We start from the raw sequence: 23588 nt of genomic DNA on the forward strand, positions 1-23588 counted from the left end.
CGCTACTGAGCAAATTATTACCCTAAATCATAGGAGACTGAGTCTCCTATTTTCTTCCTCGCTTATATACCTTCTACCTTCCAACGGTTATCCTCTGGCTTATTTTATCTTGTGGCTGATAAAGAATCCTAATCTGATTCATCAATAGCTCTGCCTGATATAAATGGACTTGATTCTGAAGGTACTATCTCAAAAAACCATTTTCCAATGTTGAGCCAGAAAAGCATGGCTGGCCACATTTGGACAAACCCCACAACTGCAGTTACATGTAGCGTCAGCTTTGCTAATTCTCCACAGTGTGGGTCCCACTGATGAGAAACTACCTGCCAGAAGCAGTCGGCTTGGGTCTCAAGGATCCTCGCATGCTGGGATTTATGAAGCACCTCTAAGAGCACTGACCGCTCCTGTCGCCTCAGGGATGGCCCACCTTGGCAAGAATCCAGTTCAGCCTGAGCCATGGCTTGGGTCACACAAAAGCCAAACAGGCTCTACTTGGAAATGTAAATGCCTAGGTGTGTCCTGGGCCTTTCACCCTTTGTTGTAACATTTCACAACAGCACTAACCATCTTTAGAATCCCGTGGGCCACACTTCTCTAGCAATGGCTCCAGGAGTGGCAGGGTGGATGGTTAGCAAAAGGTTGCATTTCCAGTCAATGTATTTACAAACAAAGCCCCGCGAGGACAAAGGGGAGGCTGACGTTACAAACTTCATCATAATTAGCAACAAGTTGTTTTAGACTGAATGATCATTTCTCCCTTCAGCATACTTCTGCAAGGGCTTTTCAGAGAAGGCAATGGCACCCTACTCCAGTACTTGGCCTGGAAAATCCCATGGATGGAGGAGCCTGGAAGGCTGCAGTCCATGGGGTCATGAAGAGTCGGACATGACTGAGACTTCACTTTCACGCATTGGAGAAGGCAATGGCAACCCACTCCAGTGTTCTTGCCTGGAGAATCCCAGGGACGGGGGAGCCTGGTGGGCTGCCGTCTATGGGGTCACATGGAGTCGGACACGACTGAAGCGACTGAGCAGCAGCAGCAAGGGCTTTTTGTAATTAGATCTAAGTGAATAAGGGGCTGAAAGACATAAGCTGGAATGAGGAAACTTTAACTTATACTGGTTAATTTTTATTGTGTTAAGATAATCTAAAACATATCTTTGGGGAGTCTCAAAAGAAGTAGTCTCCTATCTTATTGAGTGCTGCAGCTCACCAATATGACCCTGAATCGATTAGGATTGTAAGAAGGTAAAAATCCTGAATGAAGTTAAGAAAGATGTATAATGAAAAAAACCACTGAAGACCTTATCACATTAAAAGCAGATGATAAATTTATTGTAGACTCTCCCACTAAACAAGTGTACTCTACTTGGTAAGTCAGATCAGTCACTCAGTCGTGTCCGACTCTTTGCGACCCCATGAATCCCAGCACGCCAGGCCTCAAGTCATGAAAAGCGCAAATATGAGTTCATTGTGTGATTTATTTAAGGGACAAATGGAGAGATCACAATTCAATTTACACTTGGGAGTTTCTTTCAAGGGAAAAAAATTCTAATTTCAGAAATGTAAACAAAAGCTCTAATACACAGACTACTTTCTGACTGAAAAAAAAATAATAACCTTATTAGCAAGCCTGAATAAAAGGTACAAATTAAATAAAGCCCATCTGGTGGAGTTTTAATAGCATCAGAAAGAAACGTTTAAAGTTCAGCCTGATTGGAGGGGCACATCATCTCTTAATTTCCTGTTATTAACTTTTCAGATGTGCTTTTGGGTGTGATTTGTTTCATTTATTAAAAAAGAAAAAAGGATATACTGTCACATAATCCCTCTTAACTATGCTAGTATTTCCCTAACAACCTGCAACCCTGAGTTTCTCAGGAAAATATTTTACATAGCAAATAGGCAAGGTTTTACTAAATGAAGCCACCATTAAACTCCCTCATCTAGGAAGAGAGTGTGACAGCATAGTGGCTCTCACTGGGTTTTCTTTAGCCTCTCAATCAGCTGTTAACTGGTTAATTTATGACTTCAATACCAGAGAAAATTAGGGATCCAGGATGTAGACACCCCAGGCGATAATCACTGCTGTGTACAGAGCTGCCGTAGGATGGCATGCGTGCTCGGCAGCAGACTGTGGGCGCCCTTCCCAGAGAGCTTGTGCCTTCAAACCACCAGCAGGCGGGGTGGTGTCAGTTACCCAGTTGTGTGCGACTCTCTGTGACCCCACGACTGCAGCCCTCCAGGCTCCTCTGTCCATGGGATTCTCTCCAGGCAAGAAGGCTGGAGTGGGTTGTCATTCCCTTCTCCAGAGGATCTTCCTGACCCAGGGATCGAGCCTGGGTCTCCTGCACTGCAGGCAGATTCTTTACCAGCTGAGCTACCAGCGAAGCCCCATACCAGAAGGCAAGGGTCAATAAAAATATTTTAATTGTTGTTACAAATAAGGGAAGCTTCCTTATTCCCACTAAACTTCATCACCTATAGTCAACAACTGCACAAGAGCGCATATCATTACTGACAGCTCTCAGAGGAAAGCCAAGGGCGCACTGCAGGGCCAGACGCCACGGAGGCGACGCCACGGAGGCGACAGAGACCGTGGGCGCTATTCTGCTCTCCTTCCTGGCCTCTGTGCCTCAAAGCTTTGAAATGTTCTCTGTTAAAGAATTTGCATTAAAACAATTTGTCAATCTGTATGTACAATGTACTTATCAGTGTTATACCTGTCAGTAATCAATGATTTAAAAAGAACTTGAAAAATAAAAACAATGCTCTGTTTAGGGCAAAGGAGAGAGGAGTTAATGATCAGTGAGAAAAAGCTCATTAAGACTGTATGTTGCACTGAAAACACTACTGAGCTTATCCCTCTTTTATATAAAAGTTATAATATAACCTAATACAAAAATGTATTTGTCCAAAATTTTCAGTGAAATCTTCAGAAAATCTACCTGCTCAAAGTTCAGGGTTTCAACTTACCTAGAAGAACCTTAACTAAACTGAAAGCACTGTAACCTAACGGTAATAAGTTTTCAAATTTAACAATATGCCTAACAAAGTAATGCTTCATGGAAAAAATCTAGCATAGTAGTATAATCATAAAAAAAAAAAAAAAGAATTTTTTCTTTTTTTTTTTTTACAAAAAGAAGACTGTCAAACCAAATATGCCCCCAGTATAACTTGTTTTAACTATATTTACTGTGTGCAAAAAAAGCTAATCTTACCTATTGCCATGAATATTTCATTTACATTCATTGATGTTTTAGCTGATGTCTCCATAAATAATAAACTGTTATCATCCGCATAGGACTGTGCCTCCTGTTTGCGTAACAAAAAATGAGATAAATGAGATACTTTTACACATACTATTGCTATACCTCCCTTATTTTTGTTACTTAAAAAAACAGAAAAAAAATAAAAATAAAAAAATAAAAAAACAGGCTTCCTTAGTACAACTGTATAATAAGCAATTACTTATAGCTGAAACAAAGGTAAGGGTACTGCAGTTATAATTTCCTTTTCCTGCCTTAACTTCTCCCACCATCCCAGCCTACTTCATCTGGTCTCCCATGAAACCTGCTCTCAGATGACGAGTCTGAGGGAGGTGGTAGTGTCGTCACTGAGCGGCGTTTGACTCTTTGCCACCCCCTGGACTGTAGCCCGCCAGGCTCCTCCGTCCATGGGACTTTGCAAGCAAGAACACTGGAGCGGGTTGCCATTTCCTTCTCTGGGAGAAAGGGGAGGCCATTCTGTTCTAAATACCGTAAAACTCTCTTTGATCTCTATGGCAATTTCATTTTACTTATGCTCATTATATGCAATGAAGACAAAGGGAAACCCAATATTGAACACTGACTTCCACCGCTAAATGGTACCCTGTATTTCTTTAATCCTGGATGACTTCCACAAGCACTATTTTGAGTGTGTCATGAGTCATCTTTGAAAATCTTGTTACTACTTCACAGTGCCATGCTTTACCGTTTACTTGTGTTATTGTTTTTGAGCCTCATAGTTGTTGTGAAGAACCATCAGTCATCTTTCCAATTTGATAAAAAAAATACAATGAAGCTCCTTTGAAATGCTATGTGACAGGGCCACTTCTGACTCTAATGTGACTGCTCTGCCTGCGCCTCTGTGCTGAGGAGGTGACGATCTCAGAAAGAGCAGCAGATGACACCATACCTCACAGGGTTGTTACAGAATTAAGGGAAGCCACACGTGCGCACGCTCAGTCACTACCTAACGGAGCAAGAACCAGTGCTCTTTCTCCCATGTGAATCACTCCAACACCAAATAAGAAAATTATCCCATCACTGATCATATATGCACTTAGTGACCACACTTCTCTGGTAGAGAAGCTAAAGAGCGAGAGGATGGGAGATTCTAAAAACGTCTAACTAGAGACAGCTGCTTTATTTTAAATGACTTTTGCAGCAAGGAACATTCTTAATTAGATATATTAGAAAACATGCAAACTGGATTTTTAAAAAACTTTTATTTTTGAAGACCCTCTTAAGAACAACTACACAGGTGCATGTGACTATGTGGGCATGCATTATGTGTGCTGATACATATATACGTAAGTTTTTTAAAAGTTAGGAAGGATACTGAAGTGTATATGAGGGTTGGAGGGATTAGGGTAGGAGGCAATCATTTTTTCCTTTATATACTTCCATACTGTTTGTGAACAAATTACTTCTTTTGTAACTGTTCAAGGTCAACAAAAATCTTTGAATCAGCTTATATATTACAATTAAATAAAGATATTTTAAAATTCTTTATTGTGAGTTTCTTTACACATATGTGTGAAGATTCTTGGATATATGTAAATTTTCTTTTTTAAAAAATTTTATACTGGAATATAGTTGATTAAAAATGCTGTGCTAGTTTCAGGTAGACAGCAAAGTGATTCAGCTACATGGATATACATGTATCCGTTCTTTTTCAGATTCTTTTCCCATTTAAGTTGTTACATGGAGCAGTGTATGCCACACAGTACGTCCTTGTTGGTTATCCATTTTTAGACACAGCAGTGTGTACCTGTCCATCCCCAACTCACTATTCCTCCCCTACTGCCCCGTAACCATTAAGTTCATTCTTTAGGTCAGTCTGTGAGTCTGAGATCTTACCACCATGAGATTTAATTACACAGTATACCACATGTCTAATTACGAAGCACACCACACACCGTTGGTCTAAAATTCTCTATCATTTGTACAGTTCTAAAATTCAAGTGTGGACACAGAAGAAAAATATGCACCCACAAGTTAAATTCAGCATACCTGAAAGTCGACAGCTCTTTTATTTGCCAGATCGGCCTTGTTTCCTGATAAAGCTATTACAATGTTAGGACTGGCTTGCCTCTGAAGCTCTTTAACCCAGTTTTTGGCTCTGGCAAAGGACTCCTGGGAACAAAGAAACAGCTATTTGGCACAGGCTCAAAGAATAAGGAGCGTCTTTGTGAGATGAGGCTTTAAAGACTGTCCAATGTGACTCTTGGAAAGATTCTTAGGACTATTGTATTACTGAGACACTTTCATGTTTTTTAAAATCAGCTTTTCTATTTCATAAAAGCTATTTCTATTTCTGCTTTGGCAGAAATGTCATACTTGGCTAACAAAGCTTTAAAAAAATCTCTTCTGTAACTGAAATTCTGAATACTAGAAAACGGAGATTCAAACAAGTTTCAGTGCAGAATGCACCTCTACTCACCTCGTTCGTGATGTCGTACACGACTATGGCGGCCTGGGCGCCTCTGTAGTACATGGGCGCCAGGCTGTGGTACCGCTCTTGGCCAGCCGTATCCCATATTTCAAATTTTACTGTCGTGTCGTCAAGACATACCGTTTGAGTTAGAAAAGCAGCTGAAAGAAGAAAATGTCTGCAGTAAGTTTATCATTGTTCTCCTAATATTTTAATTTTACAGAAAACACCGGCAAGATCCATGCTTCAAAGCTAGATTCATAAATGCTTGCATATAAAACCTTTGTAATAAAATCACAGATTGAAAGTGCCTCTTACATTCTTAAAAAGTATAATATTAAATAACTTTAATACAGCTCTTAAGCTGTTTTTACAAACTGTGAATTTAAAACCTTTAAATTGTAAAATGATTTAAGAAATACACTGTTGATAGTGCTGAAACAATGGGGGGTGGTGGATGAGCAGGCCCGAAACTGCATCTGCACTGACAGCAGCCCCCAACCTCCTCCGCTCCCTCGGGGCTCCTGGCACGCCCTGGGAGTTCAGTGTCAGCTCATCATCACTAAATCAGTGTATTTCTTGTATTATCCCATCAAAGCATTATGAGACTTTAATTTCTGTAATTACCTCAACCTAGACTTAATTTATTAACAGACATTCAGCACCAACTCCTAGCTTTCATCCTTCACTTTATGGATTTTTGGATTTGTACTTTTTCATCTGTTCTTTTCTCAGATTTTAATAAGAAAGTAACATTTTACAATGATATTTTTGCTCTTAAAAAGATGGCTGATATATCTCACAAATAATTACTGTATCACTTATTTTCTGAGAATAATATGAAGTAAAATGTCTTTTATAAACAAGATTCTCCCAGCTCTAGAAATAAGCATCAGGAAAGACCACATGTATATTTATGAAAAACAAGAAACTGATTTGTAAGAGGTAAGTTATGAACAACTGAACTGTACTTCAAGGTACGGCTAACCCTAACCCTCACCTTTCAGGAGTAGTTAGCGGCACGAGAGGCCAACAAGACGACACCCAGCCGCTCCCCAGCGTGGGGGCCACAGGAGCACCCACAGTCCCCTCCTTCACGACCACGGTAACTAAACCCCGCTGCTCCATCATTCACACCAGTCGGTGTGCTTCTTCCTTTTCCTTTTAGCTCAAGGTGTATTCCATTCCTTCTCTGAAACTGGCATAGATTGAAGTTATAAAGTTTTCAAATACTCTGTCCTCCCATGTAAGAGATTATTCATTCCTGTAAATTGTAGCAGTTTATCTAGTGATGTCAATCTAAGAGATTTACTAGTTAATATCGCTATGCTGAATAAGTCTAATTTGATTTACATCGCATATATTAAACGTTACATACATTTTTCATGCTATTTTTATTAGGTCAACTGACTGCTGTGATGGCTTTAGTATCAACAACTATAATCTCAATTTTGCAACCATCGTAATAGAAATGTCTATTTTCAGCTAAATTCTATTAATAGTTCTGTGAATTCTCACAAGTGGCTAGTCATATTTAAAATATACGCCAGTGAAAACTACTTTTACCATACAAAATCAGCAATAATATTTTAAAAAATTCTGTATGTACAATGAAGGATACCAAAAAAGCACTATGTCACTTTTTCACAGAGATGAAAAGTTCTCATGCAGAATCAGTTTTAAAAACTTAAAAAAACTAAGTACTCCTTTTTAAATGAAAGGGATAAAAGGTAAGGAATGGATCACAAAATACAATCCCTTTCTCAAGGACAGTTTGATGCAACTTGAAAAAACTGGGTTATAATTTGCATTCAGACTTTTGTTGTCTCTGTTCCATAACCACAAAGTACAGTGATAACAAACAGATTCATTTACACTTTCATAAATCAACCCTAGGCTCAGGTAAAGAATTATGAATTATGCTGCCTTAAAGGAAATATAATCTGATTCTCCAACCAGTTAAAGATATCACAAAAGGCTACCAATCTTTTTTTATAAATGCATGTACAAAATGACAAAACACAGGAAAAACAAATTTCAGCTAATACATTAAAATAGTAACAACCCCATGACCAAGGAGTTTCTTTCAGAAATACAAAGCTATTACACCAATAGGATAAAAAAGAAAAATCAATATGTTATTTAAATAAACTATAAAAGGGCATCTGAGTCAATATTCCTAATATACACACAGAATTCTTCCTTAAAACAGATCAAGTGTCAATTTCATCCTTAAGCCTGAAACCAGCATTTTACTCAAAGCTCTTAGGCAATCTCTCTGAATTTAGAAGCCAGATATGAAAGTCAAGATCACAATTACATAATATCACTTCAGATATTCTTATAATAAATAACAAATTATTAGAAAGAGACATTATTTGGAAGAAGCAAGAAGACTGAAATGAAAATCCAAAGACACCAGCTAAAATAAAGCAGATAGTAAGTTCTTTAAATTGGCTGGAAAAGATCAAGGTAATTGCCTTACAATATACAAGCAACGACCAGATTTTCAGTGGTATGCTGGGAGACGACTTGACCCTATGAAATGAGCAAAGAACAAGTCATCAGCTCACTCCGCACCTCTCCGGGAGCCTTCCTCTATCACACCCTTCCAGGAGGCCCGGTCTTTGTGCTCCCAGAGCTCCCTGTGCGGACACGTTTCATACTTTCTATAATTACTGATGTACAGGATCTTTCTTTCTCCTAGACTGAGAGTTCCTTAAGAAACGATCTTTATTCTTGTCCATACCCAGTATCTAATATAAATCTCAGTTCATATAAATATTCAAAAAGCTTGCTGAATTTCATAACAGATATGTACAATTATTCTTGACTATTTTGACTAATTACAGTTTCCAAATAGGAAAAAATAGGTATTTTAAAAGGCCTCTCTCAAGTTATCATGTAACCAACACAACCTCAAACTACCAACAAGATCTTTTTAACTTAGTAACACCATATTGTTAACACGGTATGTTAAAAAGAGCGTGATTTGGGGGGAGGAGAGAAAGACCAATATTAGAGGCCAGTGGAACGATGTGAGTACAGTCACAAACGTGAGAACTATTTAAAAGTGCTGTGGTGCCACAAGAGCAGAAATACGGGACTAAAATAGCCCAGTATTATAAACATTATATACTGCATGACCATCAAGATTTCCCCAAATCCTCAAGTTTTTAAGGACTAACGAAGGATTTAACTTTAGTCAACCCAGTATAGATGATATCTTCAAATCCTCAGTGCTTCGAAAAGGACATTACTAGTCATTTTTAAAGTTGTAAAAATAAATTCTAGCACTCAAAACATAAACTACTTACATCAATCCTGTAGCAACATTAACCAACCACCAACTTACCTGAATCTGCAAAACCACTTTAATTTATCCAAAACATCTATTTTCTCACTAAGAACCATCACTTTCTTAGACCTCTTCAGTTTTCTCTTCACTTCCATCACCAGCACTAGCAGTTGGGTTTCTTTTCGGGCCCGTATTTCACAAAGAAACAGCTTTTATCACTTCTAGAGTTACTGTGTACGCGACGACAGAGGAAAACAAAGCTGCGCTGAGATGCGGGTGCCCGCCTGTCTAACGGGCCCCTCTGAGCTGACACGATCAGTTCCTGTGGCAAGCTTGGCGGCAGGCGACACTGCAGCCTCCGCCACACTACAGATTACTGAGTGACAGAGCCTGGGGTCAGCTGAGAGCAGGGGAAACTGTGAATCTTAAATCTGCAAAACCCCAAAGCGTGTAATGTGTAAGACCCCGATAAATAATAAGCAAGAAGGGGACACTGCAATACGCTGGGTGAGGGAAGACCGTCCCCATCGCAGCACTAACCAAACGTTAACAACGAGTAAGAAAGAATTCAAACTACAGTGAGTCCACACGACTAAACAGAGGCCAAAAGAGAAAAAGCACAGAACCAGTTATCGCCCCAATCCTCAACTTACTGTTTTACCAAACTGACAGAAAAGAAATTACTTTATTAGAACTGACCCAAAATCCTTAGATCTATCAGATTTGATTATATAAAAATTAAGGTCTTTAGGTTCGTAATTAAAACGTGTCACACATTCAAAACACAGGGGCAAACACATGTAGAAAAATTTCTACAGTGGATGCTATGAGCTTGATTTTTAATATGTAGAAACCTCATGTAAATCTTAAGAAAACGTATACATCAAAGATAAACGTGTAACAAAATTCACAAAAGCCATATAACATAGAAAAAAATCAGTATCACTAGTAATCAACAAAATCATTCTCAGAGCAAAAACAGTTAAATTTTATCCCTTAACTAAGCAAAACTGAAAAATGAAACTAAAGCAAGAGCACAGCAAGGACTCATGCTCTGGTGGAGATGCTGAGTAACTGTTCTGGAAATAATTCTGCCAACATGTGGCAGAGCCACGAAACACTCTTAGTTGTTACTGTAACATCTCATGGACTCTCTAAAGATGGTATGGGAGCAAAGAGGGTAGGGAAAACACACCTTTTAGGTGTGAAGTATTAATGGCTAGCACACACATGAAAAGATGCTTAACATCACTCATTATCAGAGAAATGCAAATCAAAACCACAATGAGGTTCCATCTCACACCAGTCAGAATGGCTGCCATCAAAAAGTCTACAAGCAATAAATGCTGGAGAGGGTGTGGAGAAAAGGGAACCTCTTACACTGTTGGTGGAATGCAAACTAGTACAGCCACTATGGAGAACAGTGTGGAGATTCCTTTAAAAACTGGAAATAGAACTGCCATATGACCCAGCAATCCCACTGCTGAGCATACACACGGAGGAAACCAGAATTGAAAGAGACACGTGTACCCCAATGTTCATCGCAGCACTGTTTATAATAGCCAGGACATGGAAGCAACCTAGATGTCCATTGGCAGATGAATGGATAAGAAAGCTGTGGTACATATACACAATGGAGTATTACTCAGCCATTAAAAAGAATACGTTTGAGTCAGTTCTAATGAGGTGGATGAAACTGGGGCCCATTATACAGAGTGAAGTAAGTCAGAATAAAAAACACCAATACAGTATACTAACGCATATATATGGAATTTAGAAAGACGGTAACCATAACCCTGTATGCGAGACACCAAAAGAGACACAGATACACAGCACCGACTTTAGGACTCGGTGGGAGAGGGAGAGGGTAGAATGATTTGAGAGAATGGCACTGACACATGTACATCACCATATGTGAAAGAGATGACAAGTCCAAGTTCAATGCATGAAACGGCGCACTCAAAGCTGGTGCACTGGATGGCCTAGAGGGATGGGATGGGAGGGAGGTGGGTGGGGGGTTCAGGACGGGGGACACGTGCACCTGTGCCCGTGGCAGATTCATGTCAACGTATGGCCAAAACCACAATACTGTAAAGTAATTCTTCCAATTAAAATAAGTAAATTAATTTAAAAATAATGTATGAATGAAAGGCACTGACGGCTTGGCAAGTACTAAGAAGGAATTAAATTTAAAATTTACAAAATGACCTCTTAATTGTCAAAAAGCAAAATTATATACATGCTTTTTATATATCAATAGAAATACATACATACATATGTAAATGTCCTCCCTTAAATAAAACTTTCACTAAAGTGGTGGATTTGATGCCCTATTAAAACTAAAAGGCTATAGTAGTTAGAGACGGGAAGAGCTTTGTTCAGGATCTCAGATGTAGATCAGGGACTTGGGATCATAAAATCCAAGTTTAAGGTTGTTTGGAAGTGATGTGCAGGGGAAGCCCTAAAGGTTTTAGAGCCAAGTAAGTCAACGGTTGAGTCTGATGGATCTGGATCAAACTTCAGGGAGAAAGATGGCAAAAACTGACCAAGAACGAGGTATCAAAGTTACCTGTGAAGCCAGACACTGGTTTGCTGAGAAAAAGGGAATCAGTGGCCACTAGGGTCATAATAGAATGAATTTTATCAGACAGATGAACACTGACTTCAGATGATAAAATTGCACACACACAGGAATGTATGGATGGTTTAAAGCCAACAACAGAAAAAATAAAAGCTGAGGCCATTTTTATTTTCCATTAAAACTGCATGTGTATATAGGAGATTAGATTATAGAGCATTAGATTATAGAGCAAAGATGAGACAAAGCATTCACACAAGAGTTACAGTTCAACTAAGGCAAGGAAGAACTTAAGAAGGGATCAAAATAGACTGGGACAAAGAGGAAAGCACACACAGCAATTAAACTCAAACAGAAAACACTCCAGAAGAATGGCAAGGTAAGAAGTTTACTATCTAGATCATATATTAAAACACGGCAGGGACCTCCCTGGTGGTCCAGTGGTTAAGACTCCGCCTCCCAATGCAGGGACACGAGCTGGACCCTGTTCAGGGAAGCACGACTCCATACGCTCTGGGGCAACTAAGTCCGCAAGGCACAGCACAGACCCAGCGCAGCCAGAAGACAGCAGCGCTCCCCAAGGTGAACCCACTCTATGAGATGATCTAACACTCATCATACTGAGCTCGTTCTTAAACATCTGGTAAGAGACTGATAAGGGACTGGGGCTTCCCTGGTGGCTCAGATGTAAAGAATCTGCCTGCGATGCAGAAGACCTGGGTTTGATTCCTGGGTCAGGAAAATCACCTGGAGGAGGGCATGGCAACCACTCCAGTATTCTGCCTGGAGAATCCCATGGACAGGGGAGCCTGGTGGCTACAATCCATGGTCACCAAGAGTTGGACACGACTGAGCCACTAACACTCATTTTCAAGGGGTTGGTATCCAGAATATACATAGAACTCCTACAACTTAGCAACAGACAAAAAAATCCAAACTACCCAGTTAAAAAAACGGACAAACAACTTTAATAAACATTTCTCCAGAGATATACAAATGGCCAGGAATTTCCTGGCAGTCCAGTGGTTAGAACTCAGGGCATTCACTGCTGGGGCCCAGGTTGGATCCCAGGTCAGGGAACTAAGATTCCACAAGCCACATGGCATGGCCAAAGCGGGGGAAAATAAACACACAAATGGCCAAGAAACACATGAAAAGATGTTCAACATCACTACTAGAAAAATGCAAATCAATACTACAAGATACCACTTCACACCCATTAGAATAGCTACTATCAAAACAGAAAAAAAAAAAAAAAAAAAAAGAGTTCACAAAGAGGTAGAGAAATTGAAACCTTATGCACTCAAAGTGGGAATGTTAAACAGTGCAGCCACTGTGGAAAATGGTATAGAAATTCTTCAAAAATATTAAGCACAGAGTTACCATATGATCCAGCAATTCTACTTCCAGGGATATGCTCAAAAGACGTGAAAGGTGTTTGTACACCAATATTCACAGCAGTGTTAATTCACAATAGGCAAAAGGTGGAAGAGACCAAAGAGTTCATCAAAGGATGGATGAGAAAGCAAAATATGGCACATGGAATATTATTTTCCCTTTAAAAATAAGGAAAAATCGACACCTTCACAAGATGGGTGAACCTTGATCACATACTAAGTGAACTGAGCCAGTCATAAAAGGGCACTATCATCTAATTTCTCATGTATGAGTGAGGTTCCTAGAGCAGTCAAATTCATCAACAGGATGGTATTGACAGGGGTGGGGGTGGGAAATAGGGCGTTACTGTTTAATGTGTAGGGTTGGGCGTGATGCCTGTACAACAACGCGAATGGACCTAACGCCAAATGTACCTTTAGAATGGTTAAAATTATACAAAATTTATTATGCATATCTTAACACAAATCATTCATGCAACATCTGAAGATAATTGCTGCCAAATGACTATAATCTTGGAGCACATAATGATACGTAAGGAAGAGTCTGCATGAAGTCATGCAGAATGAGGTAAAACACGCTAATCATCACTTTTTCTCTAACACTGTCTAGGAGGAAGATACACTTAAGACTAATTCATGTTAATTTTTTTCACAAATGACAAAACAGTAAAAGCAGCCAATGTGTTTTTTTATTTCACAATCATAGCCTGATGGTTATTCTTAAAGGACACTACTCTTCTAAGGGAATCTACTAGCCAGGACTGAGCTAGTCACATGTCCAGCTGAACAGGATCATATTAGACACCTACCAGCACACTAATGCTACTGTTTGCAAGTTAGTCGCAGGAGTTTGAACTTGGTTAGTATTAAGCTAGTGCACCACACCTGGTCACCTGAGATACAACCAGTGTTTGAACCCTCAAGGCTGACAGGCTGTGGTCACCACACCAAGGGGACTCACCAGACTGGGTGTGTGTAAAAATGCCGCCCCAAATACTAAACTAGGGGGCAGAATGGAGGCACAGAACACAAAGAGGAGCAGGGAAGAAATGGAAGAGACGTGAGAGAAGGGAGGAAAGGGGAGAGGCTGTTACAAGCTAGTAACCAGTGTCAGACAAGCTCCCCAACAAACACCAAAAGGAAAAGGTAATCAAACTAACTTAGCTTGGATACACGTCTATGAAAGACTTTTTTTTTTTTTTTTTTTTACTTTTTGGCCGCATCGCATGGCTGCGGGATCTCAGTTCCCCAACCAGGGATGGAACCTACACTTCTTGCAGTGGGAGTGTGGAGTCTTAACTGTTGGACAGCCAGGCAAGTCCCTATGAAGGACAATTAACTTACGGACAACAGATACATTGCTGAATAATTTAAACAGTACTTTAAAAAAAATTCCTGCAGGGACTTCCGTGGCAATCCAGTGGTTAAGACTACATGTCCCCAATGCAGGGGGCACAGGTTTGATCCCTGGTCAGGGAACTGAGATCCCACATCAGGAACTCAAGAGTTCAAAGGAGAAACTACAAAAGCTGAAAAATCAGTAATTTTTCTTTGATCTGAAAAAGTGAGGTTACAAGGCAATCTCAGATCAGAGATCAGATCAGTCGCTCAGTCGTGTCCCACTCTTTGCAACCCCATGAATCACAGCACGCCAGGCCTCCCTGTCCATCACCAACTCCCGGAGTTCACTCAGACTCACGTCCATCGAGTCAGTGATGCCATCCAGCCATCTCATCCTCTGTCGTCCCCTTCTCCTCCTGCCCCCAATCCCTCCAAGCATCAGAGTCTTTTCCAATGAGTCAACTCTTCGCATGAGGTGGCCAAAGTACTGGAGTTTCAGCCTTAGCATCATTCCTTCCAAAGAAATCCCAGGGCTGATCTCCTTCAGAATGGACTGGTTGGATGTCCTTGCAGTCCAAGGGACTCTCAAGAGTCTTCTCCAACACCACAGTTCAAAAGCATCAATTCTTCGGTGCTCAGCCTTCTTCACAGTCCAACTCTCACATCCATACATGACCAATGGAAAAACCATAGCCTTGACTAGACGAACCTTTGTTGGCAAAGTAATGTCTCTGCTTTTGAATATGCTATCTAGGTTGGTCATAACTTTCCTTCCAAGGGGTAAGCATCTTTTAATTTCACGGCTGCAGTCACCATCTGTAGTGATTTTGGAGCCCAGAAAAATAAAGTCTGACACTGTTTCCACTCTTTCCCCATCTATTTCCCATGAAGTGATGGGACCGGATGCCATGATCTTCGTTTTCTGAATGTTGAGCTTTAAGCCAACTTTTTCACTCTCCACTTTCACTTTCATCAAGAGGCTTTTTAGTTCCTCTTCACTTTCTGCCATAAAGGTGGTGTCATCTGCATATCTGAGGTTATTGGTATTTCTCCCAGCAATCTTGATTCCAGCTTGTGTTTCTTCCAGTCCAGCGTTTCTCATGATGTACTCTGCATATAAGTTAAATAAACAGGGTGACAATATACAGCCTTGGCAAGGCAATCTACTGGCCCCAAACTGGAGAAACAAGACAGGCTGGTACAGAAAAGCATGGCATCTGAGCAGAGTCACCTGAGGAGACCAGCGCTGCTGCAGGAACTACCTGGTGAAACTGCTGGAGGCCAGCTGCCGACAAGCCTGAGTTACAACTCCAGCAGGACATCCCCTGGCGGCCTGGCGGCTGAGAACACGCTGCTGATGCTCAGCACGTGGGTTTGGTCCCTGGTCTGGGAAGATCCCATATGCCACGGAGCAACTAAGCCTGTGTGTCTCGGGCCTGTGCTCTGCACCTAGAGGTGCCACTGCAGTGAGAAGCCCAGCACCGCAGTGAGAAGCCACCCCCAATCACTGAACCTGGAAAAAGCCCACAAGAAGCAAGAGACCCAGAGCAACCATAAACAGACAAACTCCAGGAGAAGCCAGCAGGAAGGGAGGCACCACACTCCTGTGGGTTTGACAACCAGGAACTAGATTAGGCTCTCACAGTAAATATCAGAGAGAAATCCTCTCCTGCTTCTGGCAAGGTGAGGGGAAAGGAACCATTCTGAAATAGACGAGATCATCATGTTCTTAACAAAGCCCGTCCACATAAGAAACTAGCTGATCTGAGCATAACCTGTTGGGAGTATTATCAGACTCTTAACAGACCTGGAGAAGGAAATGGCAATCCACTGCAGTATCCTTGCCTGGAAAATTCCATGGACGAATGAGCCTGGCAGGCTACAGTCCATGGGGTCGCAAAGAGTCGGACACAACTGAGTGACTTCACTTTAACGGACCTGGAGAAAGAAATATCCAACTTAAGCCAGTTCTATCCTTCCACTTGGGAGAAAGGAAATTTCTAATTCCAGCCCATTCTAGCCATCCTGTCTTGTCTAAGGCAGGGGAGAAAAAAAAATGACCATTTGCTCAACAACTCTACCACGCTAGTAAAAGCATACTTACAGCAGTTGCTTTTACTTACTGTATCATATCCAGACAGCAAGAAAAAGTACAAGGCATACTAAAAGGCAAAAAACAGTTTGAAAAGACAGAAAAAGTATCAGAACCAGATCAGCAGCAGAAATGTTGGAATTAAAAGACTGGGAATTGGAAACAACTAGGATTAATGAGCTAAGAACCCTAATGTGAAGACATAATGCTGAGAACAGATGGGCAATGTCAGCAGAGAGATGGAGCTATGAAGGACCCCCAAAAGTGCAGAGATCAAAAATACTGTAACAGAAATAAAGAATGCCTCTGATGGACTTATAGGTCTTCCCTGGTGGCTCAGACAATAAAGCGTCTGCCTACAACACGGGAGACCCAGGTTCAATCCCTGGGTCGGGAAGATCCCCTGGAGAAGGAAATGGCAACCCACTCCAGTTCTCTTGCCTGGAGAATCCCATGGACGGAGGAGCCTGGGAGGCTACAGTCCATGGGGTCGCAAAGAGTCGGACACGACTGAGCAACTTCACTTCACTCCACTTCTGATGGACTACTCGGACGACTGGACACAGCTGAGCCAAGAACCTCAGACTTTGAGGTCTATCAACAGAACCCTCCGAAGCTGAAATGTAAAGAGAACCAAGACTGGAAAACATAGAACAAAATGTCCAAGAACTCTGGGACAACTACAAAAGGTGTATTACATTCATAATGGGAACATCGCAAGAAAAAGGAACAGAATACGTGAGGCAATAAAAACAGAATCTTCCCCAAATGATGTCAGACATCAGATTACATATCCAGGGAGCTCAGAGAACACTAAGAAAGATAAATGCTGAAAATTCTACACCCAGACCTATCATTTTCAAATGGCAGAAAATCAAAGGTAATGTGCAGGACAGTGCCCAGGCTATTTTGCAAAGGAGGCTTCTTCCCTCCTTCTCTTTGGTGATGTTCCTACTCCATTTGGTTCAAGAATCTAGCACTTAATAGTTCCCAGGCCTGAAAGAATCTACCAGACTTTTAAAACAATACTGGCCTTGAAAGTGACCTTTAATGCTTAGCAATAATCCTATCTAAGTGAGTTTAAAATAAAAGTTCTAGTATCTGAGAATTTTATAATAGAAGACTGGAAAAGGGCGAACTAAAGAAAGCAAGAAGAGACAGAGAAGACTAAAGTGAAAGTGAAGCCGCTCAGTCGTGTCCGACTCTTTGCGACCCCATGGATTGTAGCCCACCAGGCTCCTCCGTCCATGGGATTCTCCATGCAAGAGAACTGGAGTGGGTTGCCATTTCCTTCTCCAAACCCCAGAGTAGAAGTTCAGAAACCTATAAACCCAGATATAATTATCTATGCTAAGCAAGGCCCAAGGAAGTTGGGAATATCTATCTCTAAGGGAAGAAAAAAGTGATGAAAAGACCGAAATTCCTTTGATACCATAATCATTAAATTACTTTGATTCAGTAACCACATCTACACATTGATCTTACAGAAATAAGTCCAGAGGGGAAAAATTTCCAAGAATATATTCAATATTAGATGATTACCCAAAACAGCAAACAAAATGTAAACACTAAATGTCTAACAATCATGGTATGGTTAAAAAATAGATTACCAGTTACTAAAATAAATATGAATACAGAGATATAGAGTATTATCGCTAATAAAGGGAACAGGATACAGTCATATGATTACTACAACTGATTCTGTATAAAAATACCATGAAGTTATAGTTTACAGGAAATGGAAACATAATGGACTCTCAAATATGAAAAGATGCTTGACCTCATCCCTATTATGGGGAAAATGTACACTAAAAAATGCAGAGATCAATGCAAGTAAGAACAGCAAAGATCTATAAGCGTGAAAGTACCCTGAGCTACTGCAATAGGGGAACAGGCATTCTGTGCACTGCTGGGGAAGGCAGTGGGGAAAATGCATCAGAATTACAAAAGTATCTAACTTTTGACACAGCAATCAACTTCAAGAAATTTGTTACAAAAATACTTGGAATACATAAGAAATGACTATGATATTATTCACTGCAGCACTGTTAATACCCCAAAGTATAAAACTACTGTGCAAATCTGAACCTAGAACTGATAAAAAATATTCACAGGATCCATTCAATGGAATGTTGATATAGCCAAGAAAAATGAGGACATACTTCATAAAATGGTACAAAAAATCAGTGTATTTTCCAAGATGGCCACAAGATTTCAGCATATTCTTGTTAAAACATGACACTGGCTTTCTTTCCTCAAATCTGTACAAGCCTGTGATTTGAGCATCACTGATGCGATCTCTGAACTTCTGGGGGTAGGGCATAAAAAGCCACCCAGCCTCTGTCTGGTATCTTGGGGACATTCATGCTTGAATCCAGTGCCATGCTGTTGAGGAACCCAAACCAGGAGGCAGGCCATAGGCAGGTATTCTGGCCGACAGCCCGAGCTGAGCTCCCAGACATGCTGAGGTGACGCGAGCCCCAGGACTGACCCCCCGCCATCACATCAGAAAATCACCTAAGCCCACTCAACCCCCAGAACCAAGAGACAATAATTGTTTTAAATGACTAAGCTTTGGAGTCATTTGTTTCTGAACAACAGATAACTGGGACAGTAATAAGGAGAAAAATAAAAAGCATACTGCAGACAGTCTGACATGTTTTAGATTGCACAAAGTGGAGAAAACACAGATGTGAATGTAACAGTAACTTTTCAAGGACAGAGTAACACTCGGCTGCCCTGTGTGTGGTCGCTCAGGCTGTCTGACTCTCCGACCCTCTGGACTGTGGTCCACCAGGCTACTGTGTCCATGAGATGCTCCAGGCAAGGATACTGGAGCAGTCTGCCGTTTTACTCCTCAAGGGGGTCTTCCCAAACCAGGGATCGAACCCACTTCTCCTGTGTCTCCTGCACTGCAGGCGGGTTCTTCACCCGCTGAGCAAACAGGGAATCTCTGGAAAAAAAGAACCGAGTAGGCAGAAGATAGGAAGGAAACCACTTGAATTTTGACTCACAAGAACAAATTAATGAAATAAAAATGTGACACGTGGTTGACATAAAGATGGACACCGTGGCACTAACTCTGGAACATGAGTCATCTAAATTTTTATTTAAAATACTTTCACATCATTTTCTTTATAAATCGATACATAAGGGCGGTCTGCATCTGTCAAGTACCACACATTTAATTATAACAGAATGCTTACATCATTCATATCCTGACCCTAAACTTCGTGAATTCCAGAATACAGACTGCACAGAAGAAAGATCTGTCTTTAATCCCAACTGTCACTTAGGTGCAAAACCTCCGCTGTATCATTTTTGTTGCGTTAGTCTCCTTGTCTATAAAATCAGCATTTCATCATAAAGCCATAGTAAGGTCTAGATGACACTATGGGAATGCCAATCCTATGAGTGCATCGTATAACATGTAACCAACTTTAAAATCACCTTACAAGGGATCCTAAAAATCACCCTGTGTCTCACAGAAGTCACATTTTCCTAAAATTTACAAATTACTTATGAATACAATAGATTACAAAGTTAGGATTCTCTAGGTTCTAATATACAAGGATAAATAACTTAAAAACATTTAAAAAAATTTCTTGGCCATACCACGTGGGACATGGGGTCTTAGTTCCCTGACTGGGGACTGAACCTGTGACCCTACAGTGGAGGCATTAAATCTTAACCACTGAGCCGCCAGGAAGTCCCTGAGTAACTATTTTATTTGACTGAGAAATGCTGATGATGTCTGGTAGTCACAGAGCGACTGAAGTCCCGTATCATCACGTAATTCTCTTCTTTTTGAATCCAAAGAGTGCCTGCTAGTAATACCTTCAACTTTGCCAACAGGAATACAGAACCATGAATGACTGACTCCTCATTCTGTTGTTACCCTTCCTCATCTGTATTACCAAAAAAAAGGGGTGAACACTGTTTACCAACACTTACCTCAAATATTGTTTTGCAACACTTGTAAAACATCAAGGATTATTTCTTATTTTCAAAATCCAGTATGTGACTTCATTCTCATCCTGAGAGATTTAGTAATTTGGTACCCAGAGTTCATGTTTAAATCAAAACAGCCAATGATCATATTCCAAAAGTCCCTGGAATAACTCCTGTTCTTTTCTCACTCTAATACATCCCTATTTGCCACTAGGAGGCCTGTTAACAAAAGGCTCTTGTGAGGACTCCAATGATGCTGTCGTGAGGTGAACCGGTTCAGCATGCATCATAAGGGAGAGTACACAGAAGGAGCGTCGGATCACTACAGTGAGAGACCCCAAGGGGGAAGGGTAACTTCGATTTCTAGGATTTAGCACAGTACTAGGAACTTGGTAAGTTTGTTGAATAAATGAATTTTCGAGAAGCTTGACAATCTTATTTGCCTGTATGTAACAGAATAAAAGCAGTAAATTAGTGAATCAACAGAGGTGGCTCACCATAGTTAGAGCTAATTGGCAAAATGATTCTGCCAAACAGCTCTGAACATTTCAGCAGCACCAAAGGGAATTAATGAATGAAGTAAGACAGGGCACAAACAGATATTCATGATCGCAAAATGTGAAACAAATTTTAAGAGGAAGAAAAAGTTTAACTGTATTGCTTGTTTCGTTTAATGTGGAGAAAGCACACTCTTAAAAAAAAAGAGTCTGCTCTAGAAGAACCCTCATCTAGCTCAATTCTCTCTCGTTTTACAGTGTGTAAATAGCACTCTTCTAAAACAAGGCCAGGACTGAAGCTAAGCTTATTGGTTCCTAACTCACAGCAATGTTTAAGTAGCCACTTATGATAACATCTAAAACCAGGACACTGGAGAATAACTGAAGTTAAGACTATTAAAATATTTTTGGTCAGAACTGGTACAAACATATAAAATATCAAATCTTTACTAACTTCTTCAAGTAATACAACCTATCTCAAATGCTGAATATATACTTTTTATAAGGAAACATTATTACACATAAAGACAATATTGTTTCACTTGAAGCCAAAAGATTAACTTCAAAAAATTTCAACTCTCACTGTAACAGAAAGAATAATGTATATTTCAAAAATCATTTTTCTCATGAATTGAAAATGATACACTGGTGGTTTGTTCCCAGGTCTTCTATCCTTTCTCAAAAGTACTTTTAACTGAAAACAATATGCAGATGCCTTTGCTTGGATAACCATGAATGATGTGGTCACTCACCAAGAGCCACATCCTGAAGTGGGAAGTCAAGTGGGCCTTAGGAAGCTATACTATGAACAAAGCTAGTGGAGCTGACGGAATTTTCGTCAAGCAATTTAAAATCCTAAAAGATGATGCTGTGACAGTGCTGCACTCAATATGTCAGCAAATTTGGAAAACTCAGCAGGGGCCACAGGACTGGAAAAGGTCAGTTTTCATTCCAATCCCAAAGAAAGGCAATGCAAAGAATGTTCAAACTACTGCACAATTGCACTCATCTCACACACTAGCAAAGTAATGCTCAAAATTCTCCAAGCTAGGCCTCAACAGTACACGAACTGAGAACTTCCAGATGTGCAAGCTGGATTTAGAAAAGGCAGAGGAACCAGAGATCAAACTGCCAACATCCACTGGATCACCAATAAAGCAAGAGAATTCCAGAAAAACATCTACTTCTGCTTCAATGACTATGCTAAATTTAGCCTCTGAATGTGCGGATCACAACAAACTGGAACATTCTTAAAGAGATGGGAATACCAGACCACCTTACCTGCCTCCTGAGAAACCTGTACACAGGTCAGGAAGCAACAGTTAGAACTGGACATGGAACAGCAGACTGATTTCAAATCGGAAAAGGAGTACGTCAAGGCTGTGTATTGTCACCCTGTTTATTTAACTTCTATGCAGAGTACATCATGAGTAACGCTGGGCTGGAGGAAGCACAAGCTGGAATCAAGACTGCTGGGAGAAATACCAATAACCTCAGATATGCAGATACCACCACCCTTATGGCAGAAAGTGAAGAGGAACTAAAGAGCCTCTTGATGAGGGTGAAAGGAGAGTGAAAAGGCTGGCTAAAAACTCAACATTCAAAAAACTAAGATCATGGCATCCTGTCCCATCACTTCACGGCAAATAGGTAAAAAGTGGAAACTGTAGATTTTATTTTCTTGTGGAAAAATCACTGTGGACAGCGATTGCAGCCACAAAATTAAAAGATATTTGCTCCTTGGAAGAAAAGTTATGACAAACCTAGACATCGTACTAAAAAGCAGACATCATTTTGCTGACAAAGGCCCATATGGTCAAGGCTATGGTTTTTCCAGTCATCACGTATGGATCTGAGAGTTGGACTATAAAGAAAGCTGAATGCTGCAGAATTGATGTGTTCTTTTTTTTTTTTTTTTTTTTTAGAATTGATGCTTTCGAACTGTGGTGCTGGAGAAGACTCTTGAGAGTCCCTTGGACTACAGGGAGATCAAACCAGTCAATCTTAAAGGAAATCAACCCTGAATATTCATTGGAAGGAATGATGCTGAAGCCCCAATACTCTGGCCACTTGCTGTGAAGAGAAAGACTCTGATACTGGGAAAGATTGAGGGCAGGAGAAGAGGATGACAGAGGATGAGAGGGTTGGATGGCATCACCGACTCAATGACATTAGTTTAAGCAAACTCTAGGAGACTGTAAAGAACAGGAAAGCCTGGTGTGCTGCAGTCCATGGAGTCAGACACGACTTGGCAACTGAATATAATGCAGATGCAAAAAGATAAAGAAGCAAACAAATGTACAGATTACAATTACACAAACAAGTCTTTCTTAAGGCTCACAAGTGAAGGGCAATAGTGGAAAGCTTACTACAGGAAAAACACAAGTTATTCCAATTCACATTTTCTAGCTGCCTTTTCTTTCTCAGTTTAGGAAGCAACTTTAGTATCTACATACATGTAGTATTCTATTTAACTGTGTAATTTCTCCCTCTAAGAAAATGTCCATAAATAACTTAGTTGACATGGGGAGCAGGCATTTAATGCAACGTATATGACTAACCACTTGTGTGAAAACCAGAAAATGCTGGGGTAGTTAAGCAAGAATTTACCATACAGAATTTAAAGAAACATAGTTGTATTAATAAATGCTATCTACTTGAAGTCCATTTTTAGGAAGGCTCAAATTTAGGAAGCAGTTGCTCATAAAGCATCTTTTTTACATCTTATTTGCTC

At 40.4% G+C, this 23588-nt stretch overlaps 1 protein-coding gene across 2 annotated transcripts in view; it reads right to left on the minus strand.

Moving 5' to 3' along the window:
• RAB5A (RAB5A, member RAS oncogene family) overlaps nt 1-23588 on the minus strand; it is a 33293-nt gene that overhangs the window by 1916 nt on the left and 7789 nt on the right. For both annotated transcript variants that reach the window (XM_086356729.1, XM_086355910.1), the window contains exons 3-5: nt 5710-5861; nt 5280-5402; nt 3222-3315 (exon numbers count right to left, since the gene is read on the minus strand). In XM_086356729.1, coding sequence (XP_086212855.1) covers nt 3222-3315; nt 5280-5402; nt 5710-5861 — 369 coding nt within the window. The remainder of the gene's footprint in view (nt 1-3221; nt 3316-5279; nt 5403-5709; nt 5862-23588) is intronic.

The sequence above is a fragment of the Bos grunniens genome, chromosome 1 (assembly GCF_055505025.1).
Source record: "Bos grunniens cultivar Pamir isolate PY7600 chromosome 1, Bosgru_T2T1.0, whole genome shotgun sequence".
NCBI lineage: Eukaryota > Metazoa > Chordata > Mammalia > Artiodactyla > Bovidae > Bos > Bos grunniens.